At 42.9% G+C, this 15,097-nt stretch overlaps 2 protein-coding genes across 3 annotated transcripts in view; both read right to left on the reverse strand.

The window, feature by feature from the left end:
* odam (odontogenic, ameloblast associated) overlaps positions 1–1,387 on the reverse strand; it is a 4,068-nt gene extending 2,681 nt beyond the window's left edge. The window contains exons 1-5 of one of the 2 annotated variants that reach the window (XM_083635519.1): positions 1,323–1,387; positions 685–750; positions 534–569; positions 357–410; positions 1–175 (exon numbers count right to left, since the gene is read on the reverse strand). The exon at positions 1–175 is cut by the window's left edge and continues 167 nt beyond it. In XM_083635519.1, coding sequence (XP_083491645.1) covers positions 1–175; positions 357–410; positions 534–569; positions 685–744 — 325 coding nt within the window. In that variant the 5' untranslated portion in view covers positions 745–750; positions 1,323–1,387. The remainder of the gene's footprint in view (positions 176–356; positions 411–533; positions 570–684; positions 751–1,322) is intronic. The other variant, XM_083635518.1, reaches the window with a different exon arrangement.
* Positions 1,388–6,988: 5,601 nt separating this feature from the next.
* On the reverse strand, positions 6,989–10,712 carry scpp9 (secretory calcium-binding phosphoprotein 9). Its single transcript, XM_083635521.1, has 9 exons — positions 10,651–10,712; positions 10,443–10,502; positions 9,684–9,698; positions 9,251–9,571; positions 8,926–9,012; positions 8,763–8,822; positions 7,415–7,480; positions 7,219–7,269; positions 6,989–7,124 (listed from the first exon to the last, which is right to left on the reverse strand). The coding sequence occupies exons 2-9, from the start codon at positions 10,485–10,487 to the stop codon at positions 7,059–7,061; spliced, it is 711 nt and encodes a 236-aa protein (XP_083491647.1). The 5' UTR covers positions 10,488–10,502; positions 10,651–10,712; the 3' UTR covers positions 6,989–7,058.
* Positions 10,713–15,097: the final 4,385 nt, after the last annotated feature.

Genomic DNA, 15,097 nt, shown 5'->3' on the forward strand with positions numbered 1-15,097 from the left:
GTGTGGGGAAGATCAGCTGGGGCCCCTGGAGGCCAGGGTTAAGCTGGTTGCCCTGTGTGGGGAACATCAGCTGGGGGCCAAAGGGACCGACCATTTGAGGGTTCAGGTTCACCATCTGGGGATACAGCAAATCTGGCTGCTGCTGCAGCACATACTGGGGCAGGATGGAAGACGCCTGGAGGGGGAGAAGGCATTTGCTTCAGTTTCCAGATTGCTTTCCGATGCAACATCAAAAGCATTGTGAATCTTGCGAAGGCAGAAGCATGGTCTTGGTGATCAGTCCTGAAACTCGGATGAGTGGTGACCGTTCTGGAAGCACGTTGGTTCAAAACAGTGAAAAAGGTTGCACACATTACCTGTACTTGTGTTTGTCCAAGAGCTGCAAGAGTTAGTCCATTCAGTCTTAGGATCTGAACACACAAACACATGGGGTGAGATAATGTATAATTCTTTATTGCTGAATGAAGAAGAATCTAACGCAGCATCCAGTAGGTATAAAAGATATGAAAGCAGCTATAAACAGTTATATTTACCTCATTGCTGTTGCTTGCAAGAATTCCAATCTGCAACTATATGTAACATACATAACAAATGTTGTTTCAGCTGTGTTGTTTTTGATGCTATGAGTGATATACTGTATATATATATACTGTATATATATAGTGATAGAGAAATTCAACTCACTGGAAGAGAGAAGCTTGTCCCAAATAGGTAGATCAACACAATGGCAGTCTGCAGCTTCATGATGTCCTGTTGATGTGAAATATAAAGAGAATAAAGATTCTGGAGTAAGGGGTTGGTGTCAGTTGAATATCGTAGCTTGCAACTTGCAAGTGGAGGAATATAGAGTACTGGTACAATGTTTCGTCGACTGGCCAAGAAGACAGAGGCCAGGGTTTACAGTCAAAAGAGAGAGGAGCTGTTATCATAGTAGGCTACTGCTGTGCTGGTTGAATAAGGAAAGGTGTTAATGACAAATAAAGAGATGTTGTGGTTTCTTCAGTCAGTACAATGCAGACAGATAAAGAAATGCACTTATTAGGACGTTGTGTTCTAAGGAGTAGCAGTCACTTCGTATGCTGAGAGATGCGGCCATAGAATAGATAGGCCATAGATTGAACCAGATAGATAGAGTAGGTCAACTGTACAGTTTTTTTAGTCTATAGTAGGTAAGTTTGCTAGATAGTTAAATAGTTAAAATTCACAATACCTATTAGTAGCCTGTATAAAAACTCAATATTAATTAATTTTGTCAAAATCTTTTTGCACAGAAAAAAAGAGTAAATCTTCCACCGAATATGAGCATTAGAAAATGGTCTTACCTTTTTCTGGTGGCTTTTTCTGTTCCTGTGTGCCTTGCCTGCTCACTGTGCCCATATGCCTTTTAAATGTGAGCTGATATAGTCCACCGCCAAGCCAGCCAGACAGTGTGTGGTCAGTGTGACAGACATGTATCATAGCATCAGACTCAGACAGTTACAACATAGGAGAGGTACCCATGTCATTATTAAGTAATGAGTAAGTCATTCATCTCTCTAAACAGCATGACATGGACTGCATTGAGTCTTTAACATTATGCAGATTTGAATAGTGGACTCTGTTTTCCACATGCATTGTTTATAAAATAGCTTATAGTCCTGTCAAGTTCTTTTCACGCCAAAACACAATCATCTTTACTTTAGCGATCTGTTGTGTATAATACTAAACTATCAATGTGTTCTCTCAAGTAAATTGTAGCACTATGTAATTATATACTGAAGACCAAGTTTGGCATGTCGAGACAGAAAGCAGCAGCCAGGAGCTTATAGTCAGACATTTTTCAAGTTGTTCATCGTGTTCGGATTGATATTGACATCTCATCCTGGCTATTTAAGGTTTATCTATGTTTCGATTCAGGTTAAAGGATAAGTCTGGTATTTTTTACCTCATCATTCACTGTCAACAGATGAAAATAACAAAATCAGCAAATATAGCCGCAAGCGGCAATGGCCGGGGTTCAAGCTTGAGCCAAATGAATTTGATCTTGGCCAATAGTGTCAGTGGTTGTGAGGACACAGACCCAATTCATCCCTTTTCTAGAGTTATAGGTATTATTGTGTTAGTCATGTTTGTCATGTCATGTCAACTTTAAGGGTTAATATCTCCGAAACGAAAGTAGATAAAAAAATAAAAATAAAACGAAATTGTAGTGCTTGCTCCATAGATGCGTCCTGGCGATTTCGCTGGAAATCGGTCAAACGGTCTAGGAGGAGATGTCGAAAATGTGTTTTTCTAAACTTTTCAAAATATCTCAAAAACTTTCCAGGCGGACCTTGAGGGTTGTAGCCGGTGCCCATGCAGCCATGTACGAGCAGCCATAGAACTTCATTGTGGGGGAGGAGGTGCAAAATTCATGACGGTCATTAGTATAGTAGAGCATCAATCCCCTTTTCAAACATGTGAAAATGAAATGCTGTTAGTTATTATAGGCATAGTTTGCATAGCAAGTTAGTTGGTTACTTGTAGCCTACTTACTGTACCATGCAGCTAAAGTTGGCATTGTATAGGCTAGTGGTTCTCAAATTTTTTCACATGAGCGCCCCCTAAACTGACAAAGATTAGACCACGGACCCTCCATTTGATAGGATTTTGTCCCACGGTCCCCCATATGATAATAAGCTTGATGCTTTTAGATGTTTTATTACAGAAAGTGTATAAAACCCATGACCAAAATAGTCATTGTGTTACTTATGAATGGAATTGTAGTGACAATAAATTACCCCCCTTTTCGCTGGGCACCCCCTGGACCCCCCACAAGGACCCCTGTAACAAACAGGTGCTGAAAAAAGCTGTGTCCATCCGATCAGATGATGCCCACCCTCTGAGGTTTGAATATGAGCTGCTTCCTTCCGGGCTCCGCCTTCGTGCCCCCATAGTTAAAAAGAACAGATACAAAAATTCCTTTGTGCCTGTCTATCAGAGCGATGAACGCTGCTGAGGTACAAATGTAATGTTTCCCCATCTGCCGTTGCTGTTATTTCATTTATTTTATCCTTTTATCCTTATTTATTCTTAGGGGTACAGTACAGTATATCTGTATATTTATATACTTTGGGGACCACCTGGCTGATGATGGGGATGATGATGGGGACCATCATCAGCCAGGACCTAAAATGGGAGCTGAACATCAGAGCTCTCACCAAGAAGGCACAGCAGAGGATGTACTTTGTGCGGCAGCTGAAGAAATTCAAAGTGCCAAAGGCCACGATGGTGCATTTCTACTCCTCCATCGTTGAGTCCAACCTCACCTCCTCCATCACCATCTGGTATGCTGCTGCCACTCAAAAAGACATCAACAGACTTCAGCGCATCATCCGCTGCGCTGAGAGGATAATCGGATGCAACCTGCCATCCCTCCAGGACCTGCACGCAGCCAGGACACTGAAGCGGTCTCACAAGATCATGGCTGACCCCTCCCACCCTGGCCACAAACTCTTTAAGACACTCCCCCATGGCAAGAGACTGAGGTCTGCCAAGACCAGAACCACCCGCCACAAGACCAGCTTCTTCCCAACCGCCATCAGCCTCACCAACAAGGCCCGGAAACCCCTTCCGCCAAGGGCCTCACCAACAACCCCCCCCCCCCACACACACACACACACACAAACTCACTACCTCCTCCTAAACTCAACTGAACTCCTCCCCACATAAAACTGGAACTCATACTGTATCTAATTTAATGCCTGTCTAACTGGAACTGGTAAATTGATGTAAATTCCCTGCACATTAATGCCTATTTAACTTAGCCTGTAAATGTCATGTACATTCAATGTAAACTCTTATCTAACTCTGACTGTAAATTCATGTAAATCCACTGCCTATTTAACGTATATTTAACTCATTCTGTAAATCTCATGTAAATCCAACGTAAATTCATATTTATCATCCACAGAACAATTCACCACTCATGTACATATTGTATATATTGACTCGATTTGATTCGATTTGATTGCACTTGCAACCTTGCGATTGCCGTTAGTTATCTTCCTACATGTACTTCTTATACCTGTATATTGATGTAACCGCTACGCTGCAAAAACAGGACACGAAAGGTGCGTTCACACCGACCTATTAAAGTTTTTCGCTGGCGTCGAGTTTACATACAAAGTCGATGCAAACGAGTGATTGAGCGTATATTCGCCTGGGAGAAAAATCGCTGGGCGTCCGAGCGGCAGAGACAGAGCGATAGGGAGAAAATTCGCTCGTCGCTCGAGATGAAATATCCCAACTTGAGCGAAAATACGCTGGCATCAGTCGCTCGCTGCTCAACGCTGATTGGCTGCCGTGTGAGAGCGAGTCAAGGATCCCACTGGCTTGGAACAAACCGCTGGTTTATTGTGTGGCAACAAACCACATTGACAGGCTGACAGCTGACATGAAGTGAAGTCTGTACTACCGGTATGGAGCTCGCATTAGGAGCATGCTGATAGGCTTTAGCTTGTAAACAATGACGGTGGCTCGTAGTGGACAAATATCATGACATTGCGTAACGTTATATCCCCCACATGTCCGTCATTTCGTGTGCCTGTTGATGAGCGATTTAAACAGAGCGACAGAGCGATTCCAAAGGGTTGACTTGAGTGACAGAGCGAAAAATAAATATCTCGGTGTGAACACAGCTTTAGCATCAACGGCCAGCTGGTTGAGCAGGTACAATCCTTTAAGTACCTGGGGACAGAGATTGACACCTCCCCGTCCTTCTCCCAGACGGACAGAAGACAAATTCCTCGTATGTAACTTGCATACTGTGGCAATAAAAGTGATTCTGATTTCTCTGCCCTTTGGTCTGGACCGTGGTTTTCCTTTGTGATTGATACAATGATGATACATTGTAGCTTTTCTTGCAATATGAATGTGCCGAGAGTGAAGGCAGTCACTCGCCACACTGCACTTTGCTACTGTGCACCTTATATCTCTACTGTGCACTTTAGATTGCTGCTACTGTTGTCATTTGCACTTTAACTGTTGTGTTGCACTTTAAACTGCTGCTCTAGACTGTTCTTATAATGTTTTTATTTGTCTTATTTGTTTTTATGTATGTACTTTGTACTACGCTTTTTGCAACCCAAATTGCCCTTTTGGGACACTTAATAAATCTTGAATCTTGAATCTTAAAATAATTATCATTGTGGATTGTCTTTTTGTGTGAATAACATTTTGGGTGAAGCAAGATTTAGCTATAGGCCTATTTCAAGAAAGGTGGCAGCAGTGTAGAAGTGAGTGACTAAGCTAATAACCATAACAGCACAAATAATTGACAAAATTGAGATATTCCTCTAAATCTGGCTTCAAACGAACAACATTTTAGAAAAACAGCCCAAAAAAATGGCGGCGACCTTAAGTCGCCGTCAAAGATTTTCACCGTCAGAATTTTGGCTTGCATGACACCCCTGGCCAAAATCGTGGGATTTAGACGGCTCTGAACGAGAGGTTACGACAGTTGCATGAGAACACAAGTCTAGGTATTAGACGGCATTAGCTCGGCATTAGCTCGGGAGGTAGAGCAGGTCGGCCAATGACTCAAGGGTTGGCGGTTCGAATCCCGCTCCCTCCCAGCTGTTGTCGTTGTGTCCTTGGGCAAGACACTTAACCCTCATCGCCTCGTATGAATGGGTATGAATGTCTATGAATGTTGGTGGTGGTCGGAGGGGCCGTAGGCGCGAAATGGCTGCCACGCTTCCGTCAGTCTTCCCCAGGGCAGCTGTGGCTACATCACCCGTAGCTTACCACCACTGGTACGAATGGTGTGAATGAATAATGATTTCTGTGAAGCGCTTTGGGTGTCTAGAAAAGCGCTATATAAATCCAATCATTATTATTATTATTATCATTATAGGTGATGTCAGATAGACCCTGATTGCTCCAGCCCCCTGCACTGAATGGGTTCCTATGGAGCCTGCCTTGAGTGTGTGATGTCACAATTCATTCTACCAGACTTTACAGGCTGTAGCCTACTTTTTACAACATTTACACATTTTTAAACTGACAGTTCACACAAATCAATCCTTTCATCTATTTCTGCTCTGCACTCACAATGTCAAAATATAAGTGATGCGATGTATATTGTTTGAGTTTGCTTGACACTAGTGTTCCTCCACTCTTTTTCTTCCTCTTCGAAGAACTCCATCCATGCTCCCGTGATGCTTGTTACACCTCTTCCTCTCATGAGACCTTAGATCATTTAAAATATATTCAAGTAACCTCTGACTCAAGAACTTTTACTTCAACTATTTTGCAGTAAGTTAGTGATTTTAAAAATGTAAACTATGTGAGCTGTATTTCAAGGTTTTTAGCTTACAATTGGAGCCTATATGACTTCTGGGTCGACAACAACTGTACATTGAAAACCAGAAGGTAACGGGGAAAATAACAGGAGCAGATCAGAGCAAAATGCATGATTGATTTTGCTATTTTCATAGGATTTGTTGACCATAAGCAATGCAACACCAGACGTATCCTTTAAGGAAGCACAGCAGAACAAGTGAGAAAAGCGATATGAATCTGGACAGCTGTGTGTTTTTGTATTCTGTCAGGAGGACAAACTGTGCTTCAATTCATAATTCAGAAATGTTGTCTTTAAATCAGAGATGTGCCCCATAACCAACACATTTCCCATGTCAAAAAGAGCAATGAAAAGATTACATTATAGGGTCAAAACCTGTTCATATGATTTGTATCTGACAAGCAATTTAATTGATTCAATTTAATTCCTTTAGATGGCAGCAGAGATCCATTAAACATTACTATTTGGAATCTAGCTTACCGGTAGTACAAATGGTACGGCTATGTTGGTGTAAAATCAAAGGGAAAAAACAAACTTTCATGAAGTGTCAAATGCATTTTTATTGGAAAGCAAAACATTAACTTGATCCTTATGTTTCAACTAACATCAACTACAAGCTGTTTGCATATTTTATAAAAAAAAAAAATCAGAAAAAAATCTATGAATAAAATTCCACATACAGCAAAATAGTAGCAGTCAAATTATATTGTGAAAATATATTGTTAATGGTGTCTTCTCAGTTATCTTCCTGATGACCTCCGATACAGGGAGGAGTTGTTGTTGTTTCAGTTGGAGTGGGAATCTGAGGGAATGAAGAAAGAATAATGTTCATGACACTTGCAATCCCATCTACCGTATTTAAATCTGTTTATTTGCTGTAAATTGCATCATGTGACCTGAGTGTCCACAGTGGTCTTCAGAGTGTTTGCCTGCTTCATAATTTGACGCTGCAGATTCAAAGAACAACGATCAGTCGGTGTAGGTTTCATTCATACACACATACTGACACACACACACACACACACACTGTTTGTGTAGGTTTCATTCATACACACATACTGACACACACACACACTGTTTGCGTGATTGTACCTTGAATCGTCTGAATGGGTCAGGCTGAACAGGAACTTGCTGTTGCATAGGACCACCTGGAACTCCCTATCAAAGGGTGTAAAGCCAGAGGACAAGAATAAAAATGATGTAAATGTGAAATAAGATACCGTTATCTTGTGGTCCTGCGTGGACACAGCTTCAAGTCAAACACTCTTTTAGCCCCCAACTTTTCCCTTTGTTTAACTCATAGAGAATAAATAATATGGACGTATCTATCCCATTAAATTTTGTTTTCCTGCGGAGTTCAAACGGTGGGTGTCACCATGTTGATTTTTCGTATAGACCAAATCAGCGGGATGTTTACATTTACTTCCGGGTACCCCTGAGGTCCACACATTATAATGGCGGTGGACGGCACAAACTGACATGTTGAAGACAAAAACAGACAAAGAAGACAAAAATGGTTCGTCCGTGTTGTGTTGTTGTTTAATATCATTCATAACAACACTTTCACTAACGTTAGTGGAGACCAGACTAGCTAATTTACCTGTTGGACCAGACTAGAGTAGACTTGAAGCTAAATTAAATTGACCTGGCATCAGTAGCTCTGTCTGTACCAGGCTCTTTCTCGCCGAGAAGAGCCTGGTGACGCGAGGTTACTCTGTCTGTAACGTAAAAAAACAGCGAGTTTGACAGACAAACAAACTTTATTAGCTAGCTAACACTACATAAAACAAACACAGTAGAAAGGCTAGATACGTCGGACAAGCATGTTTACCAACCGTTTAACCATTTAAATTGAAAGTAGTCGGCCGAAAACAACGAGAGGGTTTGACAGCATTTATATGACAACACGCACATTTAAACCTGCCGCCTTTCCCAAGTGGTACCCGGAAGTAAATTTGTTTACATGGTGACGTCACGGTGATTTGGTCTATAGTGGGAGGGAATGGGTTGACTTCCGCACCTCACGTGAGATGGGAGTTTCCCAGAGCGCAGCTCTGCCTGCTATTGGTCTGAGATCGGCAAGCTGCGTGATCACTGGACAGGCGATCACCCAATCACCCCCTTTTCTATCATCTATTTTACTCCAAACGGGCGAGTTAAGTTAAGTTAAGTTAACTTAACTAAAGTTAAGTTGAAAAGGTAAAATTAGCTATATAGACCAAAACCGTGTTTCGCCCCAAACTGGAAAGATGTTTAATCTTGTAACCAAATCGGGGGCATTTTAACATGGGAGGAATGCCTACTGCCCCCGACGCCTAGTGGACATTCGAGGAACTACAGCATTTCAATTCACTTCCGCATCCTCAGGCTTGCCCACTGGTTTAACTTTAACAAACCAACTTGAGGCCTGTAGGCTACATATGGACTGAAGTGCCATTACCACAAATGGCTGTTGAAGAGGATTCATTCCCATCATTTGAGGGGCTGCCATGAAAGGAAGCTGTCAATGAACAAAGAAGAAATAAAGAATAAAGATTTTTTTTCTGATGTCTGAAACCATGTCAAATGTGTTGTGTGCTGTTAACATGACTTTCCATACTAACCGCATTGACTGGAGGGCCAGCATACATATTAGGAATGGCTTGGGCAAGTTGGGCCGGCATCACATAAGCAGGAACGCCAGGAGCAACCTTTGAAACAGAGCAAGAGTTCAATGTGATTCTGGATTCTGGAATAATGACGTTCAGAACAGCTAACAAATGGAGCTCTCCATGGTGCTGAACCTGTGTTGACTCATTTAGGCCACTAATTAGCCATGTTGGCTAGACATTTTATAGTCTGCCCTAATTACCATGGGTGCTCATTACACTTCCTGAAAGATTCACCTAAGATGGCATAGCTGTGGAAATTTGGATTAGATGGACTGACCTGAACGAACTGGGGCTGCCCAATGAAACCACCAGCCCCACCAGCTACCAGTGGGTTCACGCCTCCTGCCATCAAGCCAGGGTTTACTCCGATCCCGTTAAGCCCTCCATTCAGACCTGCCATCAAGCCAGGGTTTACTCCGATCCCGTTAACCAGCCCTCCATTCAGACCTGCCACCAAGCCAGGGTTTACTCCGAGCCCTCCATTCAGAGCTGCCATCAAGCCAGGGTTTACTCCGAGCCCTCCATTCAGAGCTGCCATCAAGCCAGGGTTTGCTCCGAGCCCTCCATTCAGAGCTGCCAGAGCCAAGAGTCTCTTAGTCTGTTCAGAGGCAGAGAGAACACTGTATTTATCATGGAGCAGTATGGATTACTGGGCTTGAAAGACACATTATGTGAGGTACAATAAATGATTCAGTCTGAGTGTTTCTTACCTTGCCTGCATTGACCTGCATTGATTAAAGAAACAATAATGTCAATTTACAACATTGTAGGCATTTCCTTGTGTTTATTTGGTGGTTATTGCTTGAAGGCTTTCTTTTTTATAGAAATAAATGACATTATCTGGATGGATAAGTGTGTGTGCATGCATGTGTGTGTGTGTGTGTGTGTGTGTGTGTGTGTGTGTGTGTGTGTGTATGTGCGTGCGCACGTCCATGCATGCATGTGTGTGCGTGTGTGTGTGTGTGTGCATGCATGCGTGTGTGTGTGTGTGTGTGTGTGTGTGTGTGTGTGGGCGAGTCATAAAAGTCGCTCGCTCACAATAGAGAGGCAAAGTGGAACGTCACTTCCTGCTTCAGCACTGTACCAGAGATTTTCATCCGCCATTTATTTTCCCATAGACATTTCGTAAAATGCTTATAAAATAGTTTCACTTCGTCGAATCAAACAGTTCAGCTAACGCTATAATCGGGAGAGACCATAGAACATTTCACTCGAACCAAAACAAAAAAAAACATCGAAAAAATATTTTCTTTAAACCTGCATTTTTTTAAAGTTTCGGTCCCAGTGAAATGTTATGCGATCTCTCCTGTTTCTAAATATATCTGTACCATTTGGTTTGAACCAGTAAAACTATTTTTATAAGCATTTTACGAAATGTGTATGGGAAAATAAATGGCGGATGAAAATCTCTGGTACAGTGCTGAAGCAGGAAGTAGGCGTGTCACTTTGCCTCTCTACAGTATACTCACATAAAGGATGGTGGCTACAAATGTTGAAAGTAGAAGAAGCTTCATCTTGCAGTCTGAAACCTGGGATTGAGTTTGTCCAAATGTAACAAAAAAAGAGAGAGAAAATAGGAAATATCCGTTCCTTGTATATTTTTAAACAAAATCACACAATAATTACACAAACATCACATAATTCCAAAAATACTCAATTACACATGAGGTAGCCTACCTTATTAGAGTTCGGTTATTTTGCTCTTGCTTCAAATGTTAAATGTCCAGCAGCACTAGTTGCGCCTTTTATCGGTCCTAGAGATTATTGGGAGCCAATTAGAAAAGAGAACTCTGATTTGTCCACAAACTATATTAGTCACCTGCATGTCATGGACGTTTGCAATATATGACATCTTCTTTTTCAGGGAGATGCAAAGAATTGTAACACAATACGCTGCCTGTCTTGAGTGACACTTCACATTCCACCAACAAGCATTGTTCTGAATATTGACCACAGACAATAACAGAGTGAATCAGTGTCTTGGTCAAAGTTTTTCAAGGGTACTGGCTAAAGGAGCATGAAACATCCCAATGTTGCGGGCTGTGGTCACATGAGCAACAACACCTGACGTCATCGTGAGGTGGTCTTAGGCCAAGAAGACTGAACGCTTGCCTGTAGGCTGTAGTCCGGAAGACCTGGATAAGACCTGCAGATAATCTTCACTTAATGAGGAATACTTTTAAGACTTTTGAAGTGTTTTCTGAAAATCACGTTTTGTGAAGATTATCTTGCTGAACACAAACGTCGCTGTTTCATAAACTTTTGTTAACCCCCAACCTTATTTCATGGATTTAACCAAAATTCCCATTTCCTTTTGCACCTACGAACCAGGAAGTGCAGGGACTTCCGGGTAAGCCTACAAAAATGTGTCATCCCTGCAGTAGTCTATATGAGAAATATTAGACTGCATTAGGTGTTACAACCTAAACAGTTGTGAGAAGTTGATCATAACTTCAGAACAATGGAAATAGTACTAGCCTATAGCAGTATAACAGTAGTACGCATGCACTGTGCACTGCTGTATAGTGTACGTGCGTCTAATATAAAGCAAATTAATGTTAACATTATCACAGGCACAACTCAAGGTTATAGCCCAGCTGTAACAGGTCTAAAAAATTGTGCCCCAACCCAAAAAGACCCAGAAATGTATAGTACCCAGAACTGAACCGGAGTCGTCTATTATTAGAAAGCTGAGACCCACACCCATACAGAACAGATAAATGTCGGACCCAGACCCGACCCAGAACCCGCAGTCGCTTCTTTTGAATGAAAACGGATCCTCAGGTATTGGGGTTTCAGGCATACCCGAAGACCTCTCGTCATAAGTCTTGCCTCCTCCATGTTAGTTGATGGGACGACATGAGCCACATTTCTCCCAAATATGGTTTCTGTCATGTTCGGTTCTTATCACGCTGATGTAGCTGGTTCAAGTGCTCATTTGTCTGATACGTTTGTTTTTAATGAGTTATTTGACGATATAAAAAGGGGTTGATTGACAGCTGTGACAGCACTCCCCGGGTATAAGGGATACGAGATTTCAATGTCAGAGATCCGAGACTTGTGGGCGGTAAACGGTACCGGACTCCCTTCTTTTGAATGGACCCGAGACCCGGCCAGGTCCGGGTCGGACCCTCGGGTATTCGGGGGTTTGGGCATACCCGAAGACCTTCAGATTTGTGTATAACAGACTCAAGAAGTTCCAAAGTTCCCAACATCTGAGCAGAAATGTCTACTGGCTGATAAAATAATGAAAGATATAACTGTGCATTCTAACAATCCAGCTGTGATGACCGTAAAATCGACAATCAAAACACTTTGTGTGTGTTCATTTCTGTTACTGATGTAGAGGAACATATTCTTGGCCGTCATGTTTCATCAGCACATTTTCTCAAGATGTGGGTCAGGCCAGGACATGGTCGGCTGGGCATGGCGTCATGTGTTGAGGTTGTCTGGGAAAGGTCTGTGCTGCTGACGGAGCAGCTGCAGCAGACCAGGTAAACACCCTCTGTGGAAGTCTGGAGGAGCTTTACCTTAATTACACACCGTCATGTGGTGCAGGTGGTTTCAAACTATGAAGAGTATTCTTGTTTGACGCTTGCCTACTGGCATTTTTCTATTATAATTTTTTTTACGGTTTTCCCATGGGATGGTTTGATTGATATGTTTAGGATTTCTTTTATTAATTTGTTTATTTTAGAAATGTAGACGATCATTGTGTCACAGCCACAGGCAATATGAATAGGAATGTGTTACCTCGGGCGTACTGTGTCACACAGTTGGATTCTTCCCACAATCTGATGTGATTAATGTGTTTGGGATATCATCATGTGAGGCAATGTAGACTAAACAATGTAACTAGAGATGTGTGCATGATTGTACTGTACAAATACATACATGCCACCACCAGAGGAGGCAGAGCTCAAGGGAAGGCCAGGAGCTGCACCCAGGGAGCAGGTGGTTGTTCAGTGTTTTGCCCCAGGACCCTTTGCCAGACATATTGATGGACTTTTTCTGTTGCTGGAGGGATCAGACAAGTAGGATCTGAAGCAGTGCTTCTCAATGTGGGGTCCGGGGACCGCCAGGTGTCCTTGAGGGGGCTCCAGGGGGTCCCCAGTAAACTGATAAAGTGTTCAACTTTATTTAATTTACAAGAAGTTAACACAATTAGAGAATGAAGAAGAATGACTCTTTTGATCATAGTTTATCTGTCTGTTAGCTTAGCTACCAGAAAGAGAGTCATCGAATAGAGCACCGCAGGAATAAGTCCGGAGGGGGCCGCTTGCGTTCGTCAGGGGAAAAGTCTACGGGGATTTAACATGGGGATTTCGCTTAAATGCATAAAATAAGGTCTGTGGTTAACAAAGGTTTTTGGGAGTGGTAATTTGTGTTCAGCGCGATAATCTTCACAAATGTGAATCACTTTTATGACTTTTGAAATGTCTTCAAAAGGCATAAAAGTAATTAACGTTCGTGAAGATTATCGTGCTGAACCCAAGCTCCCATAAACTTTTTTTAACCACAGACCTTATTTGATGCATTTAAGTGAAATTCCCATTATAAAACCCCATAGACTTTTCCCCTGAAGAACCAACATGGCGGCGATTTCTGGTTAAGCCTACAAAAAAATGTCATCCCTGCGTATACTCTATTCTGGACAAAATCATATCTGACAATAAAAAAATATTCGCAGATTTGGGTTTGAGAGAAAAAATAATCAAATGGAGGTCTGTGGCCCTATAATGTGGTCTAAATTAGGGCTCCTTGATATGAAAAAGGCTGAGAACCACTGATCTAAAGCACACAGCATTCCACTATTTCACCCTGTAATACCGACTCTGATTATTTATTCCCAAGATACATCAAAATAAAGATGAAACAAAGATTCACCAATTTGCTTCAATCATTTATTGGTTATTAGGTTACGATGACAATGATCCATACAGGCTGACATTCAAAACATAAAAAACTAGGCACGAAACAGAGACTGGGCCATAATAGGCTGAATCATGTCATGAGATGTGACGTCTGGGAGCTTTCGGGGTCTCATTTGGTCAGCTTCTCTGCACTGTCCAGTCCAGAAGATTCCTCCTCCTCCTCCTCGACCGCCGTCATCATCTTCGTCACCGGCGGAGACTGTATTCTCCTGCTTGGGTGTGCCGCCACAGAATGCTTGACTCTCGCTCTGCCAGCGGCGTTCCCGACAGCGCCGTTGCCGACAGCGGCCGGCTGCTGCTGGTTGTTCTGACTGTTCACTGGGAGTAGCTGCACTTGGGCACCGGGAATCAAAAAGGGACTCTGTGGCCCTCTAAAGACGTTCCCCTGTGGCAGCACTGCAAAAAATGTGACTGGCCCAGCACCATTGAGAGGCGGAACCACCTGCGGCTGTGGCACCACATTGGCTCCTCCTCCTGCCTGTCGCAGGAGAAATGCCCCACCTTGTTGTTGGAGAGGTCCAACGGGGACTCGCTGCGGCACAGGAGCCTGGCCAATGGGGTTGCCAATTGGCTGGATGAAAAACGACCCCCCGACTTGGATTACCTGCGCTACAAAGGCTTGGCCGTTCAGTGGGACCCCGGTTTGGGCCCCTGCGTTGGCAACGTTGCCAGCCGCTGCTCGATTATTCTGCACTCCCCCATTGGCGCTGGCAACCTCACCACTTCCTGAAGACGCACCGCCCTCCACCACAAACGCCACGCTCTGGAAGATGACCCACAGTACGCAAAACATGTTTGATCTCGGTGACAGCAGACAGTCGTCGCAGGCTGAAGAGCCGCTCGCGTCTTTGCTTTTATAGAGAGCCTTGGATTCCATGTTCAGTAAGAACGATCCAATCAGAGTCAAGCGCTTGATCTGAAAACAACAAGTCACTAATAATCATCTTGACCATGTTGGTGTTCTATTTTCTGCTTTCTTACACCTGAGAGAAGGCCATCATTCAGGATTATGTGGCAGACCTAAACCATGTGTCAGTGGCTTGCATTCTCATAACGGAGCTTTGTTGGGTGCAGATGTCACCTTTTGATGTCATGTTGATGTTGGTGGCATCAGGAAAACTGACTCCAGAATGACACGTTGGTATTAGAGCATAAACTGGTGCCTCTACTGAGGTCCACCAGTAATGCGA

Source organism: Poromitra crassiceps (assembly GCF_964638095.1).
Source record: "Poromitra crassiceps genome assembly, chromosome: 4".
Lineage (NCBI taxonomy): Eukaryota > Metazoa > Chordata > Actinopteri > Beryciformes > Melamphaidae > Poromitra > Poromitra crassiceps.

Bases quoted from the DNA above. Each gene is read 5' to 3' on its own strand.
- scpp9 (XM_083635521.1), bottom strand. From the start codon at position 10,487: ATGAAGCTTCTTCTACTTTCAACATTTGTAGCCACCATCCTTTAT. The intron at 8,823-8,925 runs GTTAGTATGGAA...GTTCATTGACAG, and splicing joins CTGGCCCTCCAGTCAATGCG to CTTCCTTTCATGGCAGCCCC. The intron at 7,125-7,218 runs GTCACATGATGC...TCATTCCCTCAG, and splicing joins AGACCACTGTGGACACTCAG to ATTCCCACTCCAACTGAAAC.